The sequence below is a fragment of the Melospiza georgiana genome, chromosome 19, assembly GCF_028018845.1.
Source record: "Melospiza georgiana isolate bMelGeo1 chromosome 19, bMelGeo1.pri, whole genome shotgun sequence".
NCBI lineage: Eukaryota > Metazoa > Chordata > Aves > Passeriformes > Passerellidae > Melospiza > Melospiza georgiana.
Genome location: NC_080448.1, coordinates 11,768,335 through 11,786,024, shown reverse-complemented (window position 1 = coordinate 11,786,024; position 17,690 = coordinate 11,768,335). Strand labels below are relative to the sequence as shown.

General features: G+C 41.7%; 1 protein-coding gene across 2 annotated transcripts in view; it reads right to left on the bottom strand.

Moving 5' to 3' along the window:
- USP32 (ubiquitin specific peptidase 32) overlaps positions 1–17,690 on the bottom strand; it is a 63,289-nt gene that overhangs the window by 22,821 nt on the left and 22,778 nt on the right. For both annotated transcript variants that reach the window (XM_058037589.1, XM_058037590.1), the window contains exons 3-10: positions 16,633–16,738; positions 15,994–16,112; positions 12,975–13,134; positions 5,731–5,862; positions 4,242–4,349; positions 3,385–3,500; positions 2,770–2,832; positions 1,131–1,214 (exon numbers count right to left, since the gene is read on the bottom strand). In XM_058037589.1, coding sequence (XP_057893572.1) covers positions 1,131–1,214; positions 2,770–2,832; positions 3,385–3,500; positions 4,242–4,349; positions 5,731–5,862; positions 12,975–13,134; positions 15,994–16,112; positions 16,633–16,738 — 888 coding nt within the window. The remainder of the gene's footprint in view (positions 1–1,130; positions 1,215–2,769; positions 2,833–3,384; positions 3,501–4,241; positions 4,350–5,730; positions 5,863–12,974; positions 13,135–15,993; positions 16,113–16,632; positions 16,739–17,690) is intronic.

Sequence of the window (17,690 nt, the reverse complement as noted above, 5' to 3'; positions counted from 1 at the left end):
GTTATCAAAAAAAAAATTGAAATTAAAATCTAAAATGAAAACACAGCATCTATGCCAAGAGGAAAAAAAACATTGTAAATGAGACTTCCAATGAGCAATGTGCAACACTGGTGATGTGTAATCAGCATTAGGACAGATTTATTATATCTTCATTCATTCTTTGTCAAGATTGCAGGGATATTTGTTAGTTCATCAATATTTAGTTATGAGGGGATGTTTGATGCCAGACAGGCCAAAAATAAAGACAGCCCTTCTGGAGAAGGTTGCAACTTCAGCAAACTTGATGTAATTAGAGATAAAATGAATTTGAAGAAATTTCTGGTGTTATTCTTTCCAGCTGTGGTGTAGCTGGTGGCCTCAGGATACCCTCACTCAGTCACCCTGAAGCTCTTGGGAAAGTGTCATTCAAAATGCAATTTATAAATTAGTCACAGGCCAATTAGGATTATTATTATTATAATTCAAACTCCAAGTATCACCTCAAAGGAAAACAGGTAAGGAACAAACTGCAGTGGATGAAAATGCTCTTTAGGGTTATTTTCTGCACAAAGTGAGCCAGCTAAAATATGGCTTTCAAGGATTTAGAGAAATCCAATTCAAGCTCAATTAAAACCCAATTCAGCACACACTTAATCCTCAGCTTCTGCAAGTGAGCAGTGATAGGATATCCCAGCTTTCCAGGCCTGCTTCATTAAGGAAGCAATGAGAGGCACCTTAGAGGGCCTTAACAGAAAATGGAAAGGGAAACTGGTTGTAAAATGAAAAATGAAACTATTAGAGATTTTTCTCTCATTCCCTGGGTTACTTTCTTGGCAAAGGTTTGCCACAAAAATCATTTCAAATACAGCCTTTGTCTAATGGAAAACATAATTGCTGATGCACTCGAAATTTCATTTTCTGAGCAGTGCACCAGGTTCTGTAGAACAGATGAGGCTCTGGGCATTCCATGCACTGCAAGAACAACAACCAAAGAGAGAATCAGAGAGAGAATCATCTGCCAAGGCAGCCCAGAGCTGCAGAGCCACATCCCCTCCTGTGCACACAAATGCTGATGCTGCACTTCGTGGCCATGCAGAAAGCTCGGCAGTTAATTACTGTAAATTACAACCTTAGATTTCCCCTAAACACACCTGAAAAAGCAGATTTAAAAATTCATTGGCAAGAGCACTCTTCACACTCCATATCTGGTAGTCCTCCAGAGTGAGGTGTCCAAGCTGGAAGGGAGGAGAAAGAAAGGGAAGGGAAAACCATCAAAACATGAACCTGGTTCTGGTAAAATATTCATTACCTGTCTCATTCAGGGCAGGACAAAACCAGGGAATGATAAAAATTGGCTGTACCACTATTTAAATAAAATTTGATCCAGTAAAAGAAAACAATTCCAGTTCTAGCATAACACAGGCTGCCTAGAGAGCTGAGCAGCTCAGAGTGCAGATTTGTGTTGTTAGGTGAGCAGTGCCCTGTGTGGAACCTCTCCTCACTCCTCACTCCCACCCAGTGCCCATCCCTGCACCCCTCACACACCCACAGCCTCCTCTGAGGGGAGGAAAAACCAGTTTGGGTCACCCAGCCCCTGTGATCTCACCAACAACACAAATGCCTGTAATTCCTCATCCCCTGCAGTCCCAGAGGTGCAACACTGCCCGTGTCAGAGGGGTCTCTGGCTCACTGAAGGGATCAGGCTGAGTTTTTATCTGGCACTAGAATTCAGAGCCAATTTTACAGCACTGCCAGGTACTCTGCCTCTCCTTCCAGACCATCTTCTCCAGAGTTAACCCAGGTCAAAGCTAACACACGAAAAGAGGTTAAATAATTTATGTAATTACTGCACCATCAGCTCTTTCCAGCACTACACTGATGATGCCACTAAAAAAATCCCCTGAGGACTGAAGTCTTCTTTTTTAACCCTTTGTGGATTCAGGACTGCTGTACACTTGCTCATAAACTGCTTTCTTTCAAGAAGCCAAACAATAAAAACCTCAAAGGATGAAACTGAGAGAAGCCACAATTTCCACTGCTTTGGCAATTAAAGAATTACAATAAAGTATTTGCCCACCACTTTGTTGGAGTACAAGCAGGCAAGACAACTATTCACACACATAATTAAGCATTTCTAGACATTCTTTATAGTTTTTAATAAATTATTTATCATTTCCAGACACTCTTCCCAATTAGTGAAGCAAAGGATGAAATAATGGAAGCAACTTCAACAATTTTTTTTGTGGATATCTTCAAATCTCCTATTTCCAGAGAGCAAGGAGGAGAATTACAGATAATTACAGATTTACACCCAGCTACATTTAAAGCACAATATAAACCACCAGGACTTTCTGCTGTGTCATGACAGATGCTTCCATAGGAGGATAATGTGTCTTGACACAGCATAAAATATAAGAGAAACTTCTGCACTCTCCCTCAAGATCAATTTTAACAGGAAACAAAGAACAGTTTCCCCAGAACAGAAGTCAAGCATCAGATTTAAAACTGGTGTTAGTTATGCACAGCAAAGCCTTGCAAACAGTGCAGGCTTCCAATTAATTTCACCTGATTATGCATTTTGGGCTTAGCCTCATATATTAAAATGGCTTATAAAAGTCAAACACATCCTTTCTTTCACAGAACAATCTGGTAAATTTTAATGGAAAACTGACATTTCTTGAAAAAGATTCTTTTATTGACAGATCTCTGCTCTAAAGAAAGCACTTCCTTATAAATAAACTGAAGATGCTGGGGTATAAAAATGACAAGGGAAGAACAGCAAATTCCTACCTTTGTGTTATCATGCACATGTAAAATATCTTCCACAATTTCAGACAAACCCATGTCCAACTCCTTCAACAAAAGGATTAGAAATCAGAGTTAAAGTCTCCCAGCAGGATGTGCTCAGAATAAAAATAAAACTGTAAGAGATGCTGGAAACTCTCAGTAATTCAAACCAAGGGCTCCCAGATAAAAAAATCTGTGCTTTTGTACCTTTCTTTATATAAAAGAACACACATTAAAGACAGACCACTGAGCTTTGGGCAGCTCAGAACACACATTTAACCCAACCTTGGGATTTGGAGAGGTTAGAACTCACATTTAACCCAACCTTGGGATTTGGGCAGCTCAGAACACACATTCTAACCAAACCTTGGGATTTGGGCAGGTCAGAACACACATTCTAACCCAGCCTTGGGATTTGGGCAGGTCAGAACACACATTCTAACCCAACCCTGTCCTTGGGACAGGTGACATCTCTGTAAGCCAAGGGACAGCCACGTGTCCCCCTCCCCAGCTGAGGGGAGCCTGTACCTCAGTGACCCCCACCCAAACAAGATGCACATTCATCCTTTGGCAGGATGGCTCAGGAAACAGAAGGAAACCAACCCCAGCACCACTCACAGGTATTTTGTCTGTCCTGTTGTCTTTCCAGACCTCTAAAAGTGCCACCACCATGTCCTTGAGCTCGGTGCGGGACAAGACCCCATCTCGGTCCACGTCAAACACCTTGAAGCAAACTGAGGGAAAGGGAAGGACTTTGCTGTCAGAACCATTCCACAACTCTTGTTTCTTTATTCCTTGCAGCCCCTGAGGCTGCAGAGCAGCTGATACAGCTCTGAAGGGGGGATGCACGTGTGGAGGTGAGGAAATGGAGCAGCTGTTTCACAAACTCAAACCCACACCCCTGCAATGCTCTGCTCGCTGTGTTGGCTGATGGGACCTAGCAGGGAACACGTGTGCATCCAGAAATTTCCAGGGAATTGCAGCTTGGAAGTTGCAACAATGTGGTTTTGGAGAAATAGGGAACAAAAAGTGTTTCAAAACACAGGAACCTTGCAGGGAGCCAGCTGGGACTGGGCAGTGAAAAGCCACAACATGCTATTTACCACAAGACAATCAAATAGGACATTTGTTTTCTATTATAGATAATGAGTAGTTAAGTGTTTGCACTTTCTATATTGAGATACACACTTCTGCCTCAAAATGCAGAACACTGAAAAAATAACTTCTGAAATGTAGTTTTCCCCAGTTAGATAATTTACATGGAACCACTGTAAAATACATTGGAATTAGGTTTAATCATCCTTTATAAAAGGAGACCTTGATATTTAAAATTACTCTATTTTTTTTAACTTTTAAAGTCACTTTTCACAGACTTGTTCAGTGGGAAAAGAATCTCAAAAGGTGAAAACAACTAAACCTCATTGTTCAAACTGAAAAACTGCTCCCAAATTAACAGTTAAATTTTGCATACTTACACTTCTGTCTCTCTGCCAAGGGTCCCCTGCAACATGCTGAGAGCCCACAGGAAATTTCTTTAAAATCTATGTGATTGTCTCGGTTTTCATCAAAAGCATTAAACAAACCTGCAAACCACAAAAGCATCTCCTGTTACAGCACCTGAGAGAGGCACCCTGCACCTCCACCAGGGGCTCATGGCCAAGGACAGGTACAAACACTTGTCATTTACTCTCATTAAGTGTAATAACGGTAATTAAGCACTACTAAGGCCATTTAAAGGTGAATTAGATGTCTCAGGGATGGCTGATCCAGTCAGGGGTGGGGAGGGAATCAAGAATTCTGAGCAGCTGCCTGCTCCTCACACCCTCCTTGTGATGAGTGATGGAGAGAACCTGTATGGGCAGCCCTTCCCACGTGCCTGGCAGAGATTCCCGTGGAAATCACTGAACAGAAATTCCTGTGGACATCACTGAACAGAAATCACTGAACAGAAATTCCCGTGGAAATCACTGAACAGAAATCCCTGTGGAAATCACTGAACAGAAATCCCTGTGGAAATCACTGAACTGCACTGCAAATTTGGCCCTAAGTTAAGAGCTGTAGCCACCAGCTTTCAAAGCATTTAAGAGTTCAAATCATTCAGCATTATTTATCCCATAACTTATATTTTTTTTTTAGCAACAATGACTCTACAGAAGGGAAAGAATGAGCAGAAACCATTCAAGTTTCCCCACAGCAGCTGTGGAAGTTTAAATCACTAAGTAGATAAAAAACACTCAGAAAAAAAAGGATGTGGGGATACATCCCTATAGAACTGGACATAAATTCTGATTTTTTACCATTGCAGATGACTTTCCCCTTTGTTACTCACTGCTGCCACTTACCAGTAAAGCCAACCTTTTGGTAATAATAAAATTTTCACTCCAGGACTGCAGAGCAGAACTGGAGTGCAAGTGGAATGTCCCTGGATGTCCCCATGTCATACAGCAAATGGCAATGGGACAGCTCCAGTTATTACCAGAGTGGCTTCCACTGGACAGACCAGTTTGGTTCTCAGTAGAAATAACAACCTGCAAATCTCCTGAGTCTCCTGAATGAAATCTTCCTTAATTTACTTTTCAGGGAGGAGTGTTTCATTGGCTGCATGATACAATAGCTGATTTGCACACTTGAGGTGCATTTAATAGCTGAAACTCCCATTTGTCAGTTTAGAATGCTCAGTTTTCTCTCATTCAGGCCCAGCAGTTTATTTGGTCTTTACAGAATCTTAAGAAATAATTTTAAGCAAATACAGGGCAACTTCTACCTAAAATCTGCCATATTTCCTGCCAACTGATAACAATCCCAGATTCAGCATCCCAGATTTCCCAGCAGAGATTTTCCCTCTTTTCCCATTTTCCAGTGAAGTGATTCTGTCCTGGAACCGAAAGGGCATTTCAGAACAGACACCCCCAAAGCCACCCCAGCTGTGAGGCAGCAGAGGCTGCTCCCTGCTCTCCCCCATACCTTCACTCAGGGATTGATGGATTGGGGGGGACACCAGGGGGGCAAAAGTCTCCAAATCGAAGCGCCCGGTCCGGGACTGAGCCTTCAGCAGCCAGTAGCGCTTCTCCAGGTCGATGATGTCGGATTCCTCCACTGCAGAACCAAATAAACAGAAATAAATAAATCAAAGAAATAGAAAGAAATTAATAAATTGCCTTCCTTGGCCACAGAACCTTCTCACCCATCCGCCACCGAGGAGTTCACCATCAATAACATCATCACAAGTGTGCAGAAACTCAGAAATTTTTCCCATTTTTCACCTATTTCTCTTTGGTGATTTGAACAGGCAGCTTATGTGCAGTGGCTTCCTTTCCCAGGATATTCAATATTAAAATCCTCAAAAAAGATGCGAAGTAGCATTAAAAAAAAAAAACCAACCCAGATCTTTTATGGAAAATAATTATGCAGTACTTGGCTGCCCTTAAAAAAATCCTATTTGAAATTTTTAACTTTTTTATACGGTAATAAGGCAAAATTTTAATGTGGCATTTAAATGTTGTATCTCAGCATTATTTTTTTCCAAATATAAAATAGTTTGGTTCACTTTATTATTTATACTATAGAATTATTTATAATTATTTAATATACAGTAAACACTAGGGAATGGCCACACAAATCTACAATGCAGAGGAACTTAAAAGGCAATTTAAAAAGGGAAAAAACCCCAAACCCAAGAAATAAAACAAGGTGCAAGGATGGATAAAAATAGCCAGAGGAAGAATTTGTGTCTTCCTTCAAAACATTCTATACAAATGCTCTCTTTATGTTTTATCCTTGAAATTAAATATATACATAGGTATAAAACAAGATTAAATTTCTGCCCAACAATACTTTTAACCTTTTTACATATGCAAGTGTGTCACAACAGTGCTTTAGGTCAGTGCCAATTAATTGGTTCTCAAATAGATCTGTAATGACAAAGCTGTCTATATTAAGAAGCACTACGTGTGATCTCATTCCCAGATGGTTCTGAGCCCTTAAATCCATGCCAGTTTTCTAATAGGTTTAACTTGAGCTATTTGGCCTGGTTTAGTCCACAGAAACAATAATAATCCTGTAAGGCTTAAGAACTGAAAGGCTCCACCTAAAAAGTTGTGTCAAATTGAAGATTTATTGATTTCTTTGCCCGTTTCTGTCATTAGTGGCAGTAATTTACTTAAAATAGTAACTTAGGTAACCTGCAATGAGTATGAAGGGGTTGGAAGTGCCCAGCAGGAGCATCATGTGAGGCACCAAAACTTACACAAGCCTCACCCTCAGCAGCACAAAGAGCAGAGAAATCTGAATAAAATATCTGGAGTTGGAGGAGTGGAAGGGTTTGCATTTCCCTGTCAGGTGTTTTTGGACATCAGTGCCAAATGTCCCTTTCCTGAGTGCCTTCAGAGCAGAAGGGGCAGAGGTGACAACCCCAGCCCTGCCTCCCCAGTTCCTCAGGGCACCACTGCCAGCTCCTGGGCAGGCACACAGGGAGAGAGGAGAAAAACTCATTTCCAGGATCCAGGAGAAAAACTCATTTCCTTTCTCCTCTCCCTCCTTCCCAGAGGGACCAACCCCATATCTGTTACCGTCCCCTGGCTCCTGGCTGGGCTGCAATCACAGAGTTATTTGGGTTGGAAGGGACCTTTAAAGGTCACCCCCAGCTCCTCCAGGGACACCTTCCACTGGATCAGGCTTCTCCATCCAACCTGGCCTGGGGTTTCCTGGATGGGGAATCCACCACCTCATCACAAAAACTTCCTCCCTCACATCTACTCTGAGTTCAAACCCATTTCCCCATGTCCTATCACCTACTGAAAGTCTGGTCTCAGGACATGAGGAAGCAGAAATCCAGATTTATGAAGGAATATTATTCTACTAAAATCAAGAAAGAGGAACAGAGGAATTATTTCTTTTAATATCAGAGATGTGAGGAGAATCCCAGGGCTCTTCCCCTCCCCAAACAATGGGAGAGGGGAGCTGGTGCTGCCATTTACAGGAATTCCACTTCCACGTTACTGCTCTTACTAGCAAACACAAAAGATTATTTATGTTCTCTTGTGCATGACCATGTAAATCACTTTGCTTCCTTTTAATCCACCTCTCTAAGTAGGAAGAATAACAAATGTGTGAGCTGCACTTCATTCTTCAAGTGATGCAACACTGAGAATATTCAAAAGCCAGCAGGAAGCTCCAATTGTCCTCACTGAAGAGTAAATCTGCAGAAACCTCTCTCTGGCAGGTGCAATATTTATCTTTAGTAATTAAGAACTGCAAGAATGTTGTATTTTGCCAGAGAACCTCTTTCAAATACCTCCGGTAGAAGTTGGTTGTATTCTGATTTTTTTTGCTTGTACTTCACAGATGTTTGTACAGAGGTAACTCCATTGTTTTGTTATTTCAGCTCAGAAAAGAAAGGTTATCAGAAAGCATCTTGTCTGTGTTTGTGTTCACATAAACTGACATCATTGTCACTTGAAGAGAGAGAATTTTCAAATAATCACCTTTAAAAGAACAGCTGGTAAGTGTTAGCACAAGTGTTATATTTTTATTCCAGCCCAACTGCACTGACTTTCTGCACAAGCACTTTAGAAAGTAAAACCATGCAGTAAATAACATTCTTAGCACTGATTAGCCTTTCACAAATCAGGTTAACCATGAGTAAAAATGGGACGAAAGACAATTTCTCATTCAGAGCTGTAACAAACTGCACCCAGGGCAGCATTCAGTGGGTAAAGGGAGCAGCAATTCTTGGATTGCAGCACAGGGAGGTCCAACTGCAGCTGAGCAGCAGCTGTTGCATAATTTGATTTCTCCAGACTAACTTTTCACATAATCTTGTAAATCAGTCTCAGGATATGCAGTGCACCATCTATTCCTCTATGAGGGCAAACTAAAAGAAATCTCTGGCACTTTATGATTATACAAATAATCATATTTGTTACTGAAGTTCAGTGAAGCATGGGACAGGCACACCACACTCAATACCCAAACACAGCAGTGTGCATGACAAAACACCACATTCCACTGAGGGTTGGTACAGATAAAAGATTTTATCTTTCCAAAATAAATACTTTTTTTTCCCTAATGTCTGTTCATATCACATCAAACTGTAAACTGGCCTTTCATTCAGATTATTTTAAAAGATGTATTTTATATACACAATATAGGCCAAAACCTCAGGACACACAGGCTTTCTAGGCCAAGTAATTATTCATTTTGGTAATTAAATACATGATATGATTATTTGAGGTCACATGGACATGATGCACCTGAGAAATTTAAGCAGTTTACTACCACATGCTGATTTATGTCTCCCTCATCACTTGCCCATTAGAAATATGAAAAGCTTTCAGAACTCCAAAACTATGAATACTTTTTTTGTTCAATTCTCTAAGAATTAGACCAATATAATCAGAGGGATAATAAGTAAAAAACTGAAGCACAGTCCTCCTCTTGTAAAGGAAGAACAAATTAACATTTTAAATCAAAATATCATCTAAAACTGTAAAACTACTAAAAATGAGTTGATTTAGAACGTTGATCAACAGGCAGGTGCATGGCAGTGATAAACACTAAACCCCCATGTTACATTTTAATGCCATTCCCACAAAATGCCCCTCTAAAATACTCCACAGATACCAAGCCATGAATAATCTCCTACCTTAGAAAACAAATTTAAAAGCATATTTTCATTCCAGCCACTGCTTATTACAATTCTTTATAGCACCACAATTCCCCAGGTATTGCAGCACATGAGAGAAGTTCAAGATTTACCCACCTATGGGTACAATCCTGTCTGGCTCACAGCAGCAGAGACATACCATATTCCCAACATTTTACCAGGCCTTGGGTTGCTCCCTGCTCACCAGGACGTGCTCCAAAGTGACACCAAACACTGCAAACTCTCCTTTGTGCCTTCCAAATTAACCCCCAGAACACTCTGGGACTGAGAGCTGCTTTGCAAGACACAAAATAGCCTGGAACTAAGAGGATAACAAGTGGCAAAATACAGATTAAGTGACACCAAGGCTTTTACTTATTGGCCTGGGCTGCTGTCAGACTTTCATCTTTGTGCTCTGGCTGATTAAAAACAAACTCACGGGGAAGGGGATGTCGAACCCTCAGCCAGGAGGGATCCCTGTGTGTCAGGTGTGGTCTCCCAGGTGCTCACAGAGCAGAATGGGGGGGAGCAGTACCTCAAGGTGGGAGCAGGGAGGTGCCAGGAGCTCCTCTCCCAGCACAGAATGGAACCAGCCCTGCCAAGCAAATTCCACAGAGCCAAAACCTTCAGGATTGCCTTTAGTGCCTTCCCCACATGGCAGTTGTGGAGCAGAAAATGGATTTAAATTTAACCCCCAGCCTTCCAATGCCCTGACTGCACTTTGCTTTCAGCCTCCCATCCCATCCTCCCCCAGAGCTGACAATCCCAGCTTGGATTTTGTGCTGTTCCCAAAAGTTCCTCTCCCATTTCAGCCACCCTGCCTGCTCACCCAGAACTCCTCTCTTTTTTATTAAATAGTGATAAATGCATATTCTAAAATAGAATTGTTTGTACTGATTGCAGTCAGAACTGCCCTGGGTGGGTGAGAGCTCCCAGAAAGAAAAGGTGAATTTTTCTGACAACACAGGAATCTCCTCCATTCAAAGGGGAATTTGGATGTTATTTAATCAGAACTCAGTGACACAAGGACTGGGTGACAAAAAGGTACAAATTAAACATTCTGTCAGTTCAAAACCAGCAACCTGATGAACAGAATTACTTTCCCCATGGAAAAGGGCTGGAAACTTGAGTGTCTAAGCCCACTGCATGACACTGAGTCACACCAAAATGACACATAAAAAAGGCACCCAGCACCTATGTTGCAGCAGAAAAAACAGTTCCAGCTAAATGAAGGAAATCAGTGAGGTGTCCCCTGAGTCAGTGTGACAGAAATGTGGGATTTACAGGCTCCACCACAGTGCTGTTCAATGGGATGGCTTCAAAAAATATATATATATTAAATGAATTTAAATGCATGTGATCATACTACAGAATTAAGAAAATCCAAACTACTGCTACTTGGTCACTCCTCAGGTGCAAGACAAATCCATACCCCTGGAACTGCTTTTTTAGGAACAAAGGCCACCTATTTTGGCAGCTTTCAAATAAAATTATTCATATTTCTGATTTAAGTGAAATGGAACAAAATTTGATTAAAAGCAGCAAGTGTGTGCAACTTCCTGTAACTTTAAAATTTCATTTCTAATTATGTGTTGAGAAATGTAATTAAAGTCATCTGCACACCAAAACAAATGCTATTTACAAATGAAAAATTAGTATTCCTTTGTTTCCCTGCTAGCCTGGCTCATTAAGCAAATTTAAATGGAGTCACTGGTGCCTTGCATGAAATGGGGCTGTTCCTAAAGCACAGGGAATAACTTCCCCTGGTTATCACTGCCATTTCTCTTGGCTCTGACATATTGTCCCAGAAGCTGGATGGGAAGCAGAGTGTGAGGTAAGGCTGGGGAGGGGGTCTGGGCTTGTGCCAGGAGATGCAGCAGGACTGAGAAATTCCTGATTGCACAGGGAGTGGCACAAATTACTCTGCGTTTTACAACAGAACAAAGTGGAAACCTTTCCCTCTCTCTGTGTGTTATGGTGCTTGCCTCAGTTTACCAAACATTATCTCACTTCCTGGTCCTTCCAAAGGCAACCATTCCCCCAGGAAAAACACTAAGAACCAGCCTCCAACAGCTCTCAGTGTTTGACACATTCAGCTGTGTTAAAAATACTTCTGTACTGAGTTTCTTACTCCTTGGAGTGACCTGATTAGGCTGAAATTACTTCCAAGTGCTCAAGCACTTACATTTTCCTTAGTTTTGCATCTGTTGGATGAGATTCCTACACTGTTGTAAATCACAAGGGAATTCAGTAAAATTTAATTTTATCTAGAGGTCCAACTTCACTGTCCCATGAACTTCCCAATTCTGTGGACAGCATCACCTCCATGTATTTCTGGAATTCACTGAAAAGCTCAATCCCAGCTCTGACATGATGGTACCAGTGATAGGGATATCAAAACCAGAACTGAGAACGATAATAAATAGTAAATAAAACCTATTAAAACAGTAGCTGTTACATTTATTTTTTTTTTATTCCAAACCTCTGTTTCAGTATAAATAAACTTTCAGTGAAAAGCTCAGTAAAAACTGTTCTGAAAGTTTCAATTTCAAAGCATAAAAAAGAGCAGATCTCAGTTTGACACAGGTCAAGATCTTTCCCAGAGCTGAGCTCCAGAACACTCAGAGGGTTGGGGTTTTTTTCACATTCCTCTTTCTCCACCTTTCTGAGAGACCTCAGAATACTCAGTGGTTTTCTGTAACCTCAATGTCTCCTTTCACCCTTCCATGTAATGCAAATAAATTACCTGTTCATAAACTCCTGACTTCATTATGCATTTTCATTTCAGATGGTCAGGAAAGAGTTTGAATGCCCACTTTTAAAACCAAGAGGATAAAAAGGGTGTGTTGCTTTATTCAGTTAACCCACCATGAGAGGATTAAATGTGAGGAAAATCCACGAGAGCACAGCAAACACAACCAGAGTGCTGAGATCCCTGACGCCTCCAGAACCACCTCCCTCCTCCTCAGGGATGGAATGCATGCTTGCATTACACTGCTACATCAAGTGTCATTTATCAGCCTTTTGCTTTTGGATTTAATTTAAAAACCAGCTGTTCCTTCTTTTACATTAACATAGACATAAGGAAGCACTTCTTCTCTGGAGACAACTCCTGAGGATGCTTCTCTTTAGTTAATTCTACCACATGCCAGGAATATGATTTATTTTACTGGAGAAGCAAATTAAGAGGTAACACTTATTTTTGAAACAAATATTATTTTCTCAACTCTCTCAGTAGTTTTACAACCCACTATATAAAGACCAAAAATAAACCCAGTATTACCAGCCAACCACTTCAGAAATTTTTATTTTTTTTTAGCTTGCTTGGTAGCAAACTTCTAGAGAAGTGTTGTAGCCTCAGCATTATTATCTCTTAAAAATAACAACCCAGTGTCCTTGCACACAACATTTTACATCCCAGCAGAGAGGAGATGAGCTCAGAGAAGGAATTTCTCTCACTGAGCCCAACGTGGTGGAGCAGGGAGTTCAATGAACAACAGCTCTGCCTGTGAACTCTGGCAGGGCTCTTTTTAGGGTGTGCAGGACAAGAAGCACCTTTACTCACAGTGTGTGACTCCAGCCAGGGTCTGGTAGAAGGTTGGGGTGTCACTGTCATCAGTGAGGGTGACATAGACCCCTCCTGAGAGCAGCCACCGCGAGAAGGTGAAAGCGTCTTTGTTGTGCAGCAGCCAAACCCTGAACTTCTCATAGTTCACCTTCTCACCCTGCAAGAAAAACCAGAAAATGGGAGCTGTTTTCCTCACTGCCAGTAAACAGGAACCATCCAGCTGTATGAACAAAAAATTGGGACAATCTCCTAGAAAAATAAGTGCTAATGTAATTTTTCTGCTTGGAGCCATGCCTGTTTTTCCCTTTCCTTTTGAAACAGCAATGGGAGGGAAATTAACTTTAAGTTCTCTCTGCATTTCAGCCACCTACTCAATGTGGCCTTTGGAAACTCATTTACTCTGAACCTCAGGTGAAAGGGATGAAAAGAAAAATGGTTACTTGCAATTCAAAAGAGCAGAGGTTATTTGGATGAATTTAAATGTATTATTATAGATACCAGCTCTGCTGCACCAAAAAAAACAGGTGCTATAAAAATCATAAACATTCTGTTCTATCTGTGCAGGTATACAAACAACACAGAAAAATCACATTTGGGAATAACTGATGCTGTGATTAATTACTGCAGGAACACGGGGACTTTTTATCACTGAATTTTTTGCCTCTACTGACCAAAATCCACACTGGAGCATAAAAATGAACATGACATTCCCAGGATCTCCTCACTCCCTGTCTCCTGCAGCTCCCTGTTCAGGAACACACAAAAACTCCACATTCACACAATTCCAGCGCTGTTTAAACCATTTATTTGGATCCTTGCCAAGCTGTGCCCATGAAACCATGGGGATCAGCAGACTAATTTCTACAGGACCTACAAAAATACCTCAAATAAAAGCAAACCCATTATCAGTAGACAAACTCATTATATGGAGATTCTCATCTCCAGGGGAAATAAACAGGGGTCTGCAAAGTGGAAGAGGTTTCAAGTCATTGATTATTTAAACTCCCCTCATATCACAGACCATTAAACTTCACTGAATTACATCTCTACAGAATCCAACAATTTGCATTTGGCCACGGACTGTCTGCAACTGCCAAGTGCAGAAAATTGAAAATTCGCTCTATTCCCTTTGCCAGGCTGCTCCAGTGGCTCATCACCACACTGCTGAAACATTTGCTTCCTATTCCCATTGCAGGGGGTTGTTTCAGCTCCAGATACTCATTCTTTTTATGCTTCTTTTTCTAGACTGAAGAGTTTTATATTTTCATCCAACAAATCACAGACTGGTTTGGGTTGGAAGGGACATTAAAGCCCATCCAGTGCCACCCCTGGCATGGCAGGGACACCTTCCACTGTCCCAGGGTGCTCCCAGCCCTGTCCAGCCTGGCATTGGGCACCCTGTGCCAGGCCCTCCCCACCCTCACTTTGATTTCTTATTCTTCCATTTCTCCAACAGTTTGGATTAAGAGAAAAGAACATTTTCTCCCTCTCTGTTCCACCTTTTTCCTCTTGTTTTTGCACTGCTCTTTGTAAAGGCAGCAAGAGCTGGGTCATTAAAACTCCAATTTTCCCTGGAAGGACAATGAAGAGGAACAGAAAAACTTTGGACAGAAGGAAGAAAGCATTTGAAGCAAGCAATGTGACAGCTGAATTGTGGTGGAACCTGAGCAATGCAGTTATCACTGAATTTTCCCCCTGTATTTCAGAAACAAAAGGGAAACGCAGATATATTCTAAACCATCTATTTCTAGCTGAGTAGATGCAATAATTCTGATGAACAGAAGTGCCTATAAACATCATCCTTGAAATCAAAGGCATCCTCCAGAAGGCAGGCAGGAAGGCCCACAGCAGGAACGTTAAACTTTGTCACTCTCCAGCAATGAGCAATGCCCATGGATGATTAAGAGCCCAGTAAATCCTGCTGAGTGGGTTATTACACTATTTTCATTTTAAAACAAAAATCAATATGCAGCATTTTCTTGAACAGGAAAATGCTCTGAAGCCCAGGTTGATACTCATCTTCCTGCAAGGCTTCATAAAGTATCTCTGCATTTCTTGGACAGTGTGCAATTAACTTGGAGGGTGCCATTCATCACAGCACACTGATGGGAAATCAGAAATAGGAAATGGCCCTGAGGGGCAGTGCAGAAGCTGCAGGGCAGTGGAGTCAGGATTTCCATTGCAGCCAGGGCTCAGGAATGCAATCACTGCCTCCAGAGCCAACAGGGCCAGAGCAGAGTCTGGCCCAGGCACTGCCCACAGCCAGAGCTATCTCCAGCACAGAACAATCAAATCTGAACTAATTAAGTAACCTGATAGCCACAATTAAAGCTCCCAGTCAATCTGGTCAATCCTTTTGCCAGGGGAATGTACAATGATGTCTCCATTTTGCTGGTCTCAGTCATCTGATAACAAACCAAGCAAAAACCCCTGAAAATTCATCAGGATCCCTGGAGACAAAGAATCATCCTTGAACAGGAAAGCACCAATGCTCTGCTTTAGAGGAGGACTTCAGCAAGCTCCACAAAGATTGCATCTCTCAAACAACCTAAAGCATAATTAAATGTTGTAGCTCCTGGCAGGAAAATGATACAAAAGCAATAATATAAAATTATTATCTTGAAGCAACCATGGCTGTCAGGCATTTTTAAATCCAGGGTGCAGATTTCTCTGTGTTCTTGATTTCTTCCCTGATTGCAATAAAATGTTCACACTAATGACAAAGTTCCCACCAGCAATGTTAGTATTTAAATTCACCTGATGACAGGATTCCCATTGGGAAATGATCTCTTTCCAAGGAGCACAGTGAGTACAGGAGCACACAGAATTTATACACCAAACACTGTTCCCATCAATATAAATTACATGGAATACCACAACACAAAACCCCATGAGCTTTTACCCCATTTAAACAAAGCCAATTTGTTCCCATAGGTGCATGAGTAAGAAAAAGAAGCTACTTAATGGAATCTTGACTTTTTTGTAACTGCAGCAGGAGGAAAGGTGCATGACACACCTCAGAGAAGCATTTCTTGAGTGACTCTGGGACTTTCCCATCAACCACATGCAGCATCTTCTCCATCTCTTCACGGACCACATAACTCCCAGATTCATTAGAGAAGAGGCTGAAAATATCTGGGGAAACAGAAATATGTGTAAACATCCATGGCAGGGACATTTTTCAAATGTAAGGTCTATAACTGACTGAGAATGTCAAAGGCTGTGCAACAGCTAAAGGACTAAACACTTGGGTTGATCCAAGGTCAATACAGGTCCACAAGGTTTAGGTCAAGACCTTCCTTTTCTTTTACCATTTTAATCAAAATAAAAATGAGTATTATCAAGTGAGATTAACAGAGAAGACAAAACAACAGAAGTCAGTAGGCAGATGTTTTCTATTTTTTTGAAAAATATCAATGCCATCCTCCTTCCTCTGCCCACACACAGAGACCATCAGGCTTTCTGTAGCATCCCAACACTGACATTCATGATGACTTGGCAAATATTTCATTTTGATGAATACAGAAAACAAAAGTGCACTTAATTTCCAAAAATACAGCTAAAAATGCTTCCAAAAATCCTATCTTCACTGTAAAATGGTCACACTTTACACTCACAATCCACTGTCTCATTGTTACTAAGTTACATCACTTACATTTTGTTTTCTCCTCCTCTTTGCCTCTTGTGAGTAGAACTAATCCAACTATCAAGTTATTGAAGTGCAGCCCTTTGGATATTCCTCCAAATGAACAGTAGATAACCTAGAAGAATGAAACAGAGAAGTTAACCAGAACAGAGATGTCAGAAGTAAAACCAGCAGCTTACACTGAGGCTCCACCTTATGTGGTTTTTAGGCCGATCACCTCACATTCAGCTAAAGAACTTCAATTATTCATTGTGTTACCCTTTTGTAGCTCTTCTGGTACTGAACAACCTTTATTTAGTGAAACACAGGTGTAAGTCATGAATAGCAATATAAAAACTCCACATTAGAACCTCCAGTGAAGACACTCCTCACTTGCTCGTGGTGGTGTTTCCCCAGATTTCTTCATCAGGGCTGAACTGTGCCCCAGGCTGGGCTCTGACAATCCCCAAGGCACCACGGGGATGCAGCAGGAATCCCCAGGGCAGGCTGGCAGCAGGGAGGGGAACACCAGAGCCCTGGGAGTCCCTGCTCCACCACAGGGTGATTTCCAGTAGAGTCAGAACTAAGCCAGGACTGGGAGTGCCCAAACAAAACCAGTCCTGGGCCTGGCAAGGCCAGAGCCGGCCAAGCCTCCCAGGGCTGTGGGGGCAGGAAGGGAACACCTGACACAGAGAGGAGCACCAGATTTACTGCTGCTCAGACACCTCAGCAGTGCTGTGCCACCTGCAGGAACCCTCTCCTTGTCTGTCTGTCCATCCATCCCTCGGGACTACTAACATCTGTCTGCAGGCAATGTCAATGCAGGCACAGCAGGATCTCATTCTGCACAGAACACCCTGGGCCTCACTGCCATCCCACCCTGAGCCAGCATCACCCAAACACTTTCACTGCCACAGGGGCTCACATCAGCCTCTTCTGTTCCTCAGCTTTAATCCACTCACAAATGCTTGAAGGGCTGAATTATTGAAACTGAAGTTGTGCTTTGTTTGGACACAACAATTGTAGAGGCTTCAAGGCAGAGATTTGAATTCTGCACTTTTTATGTCTAATCCTTCTGTCTTCACCAC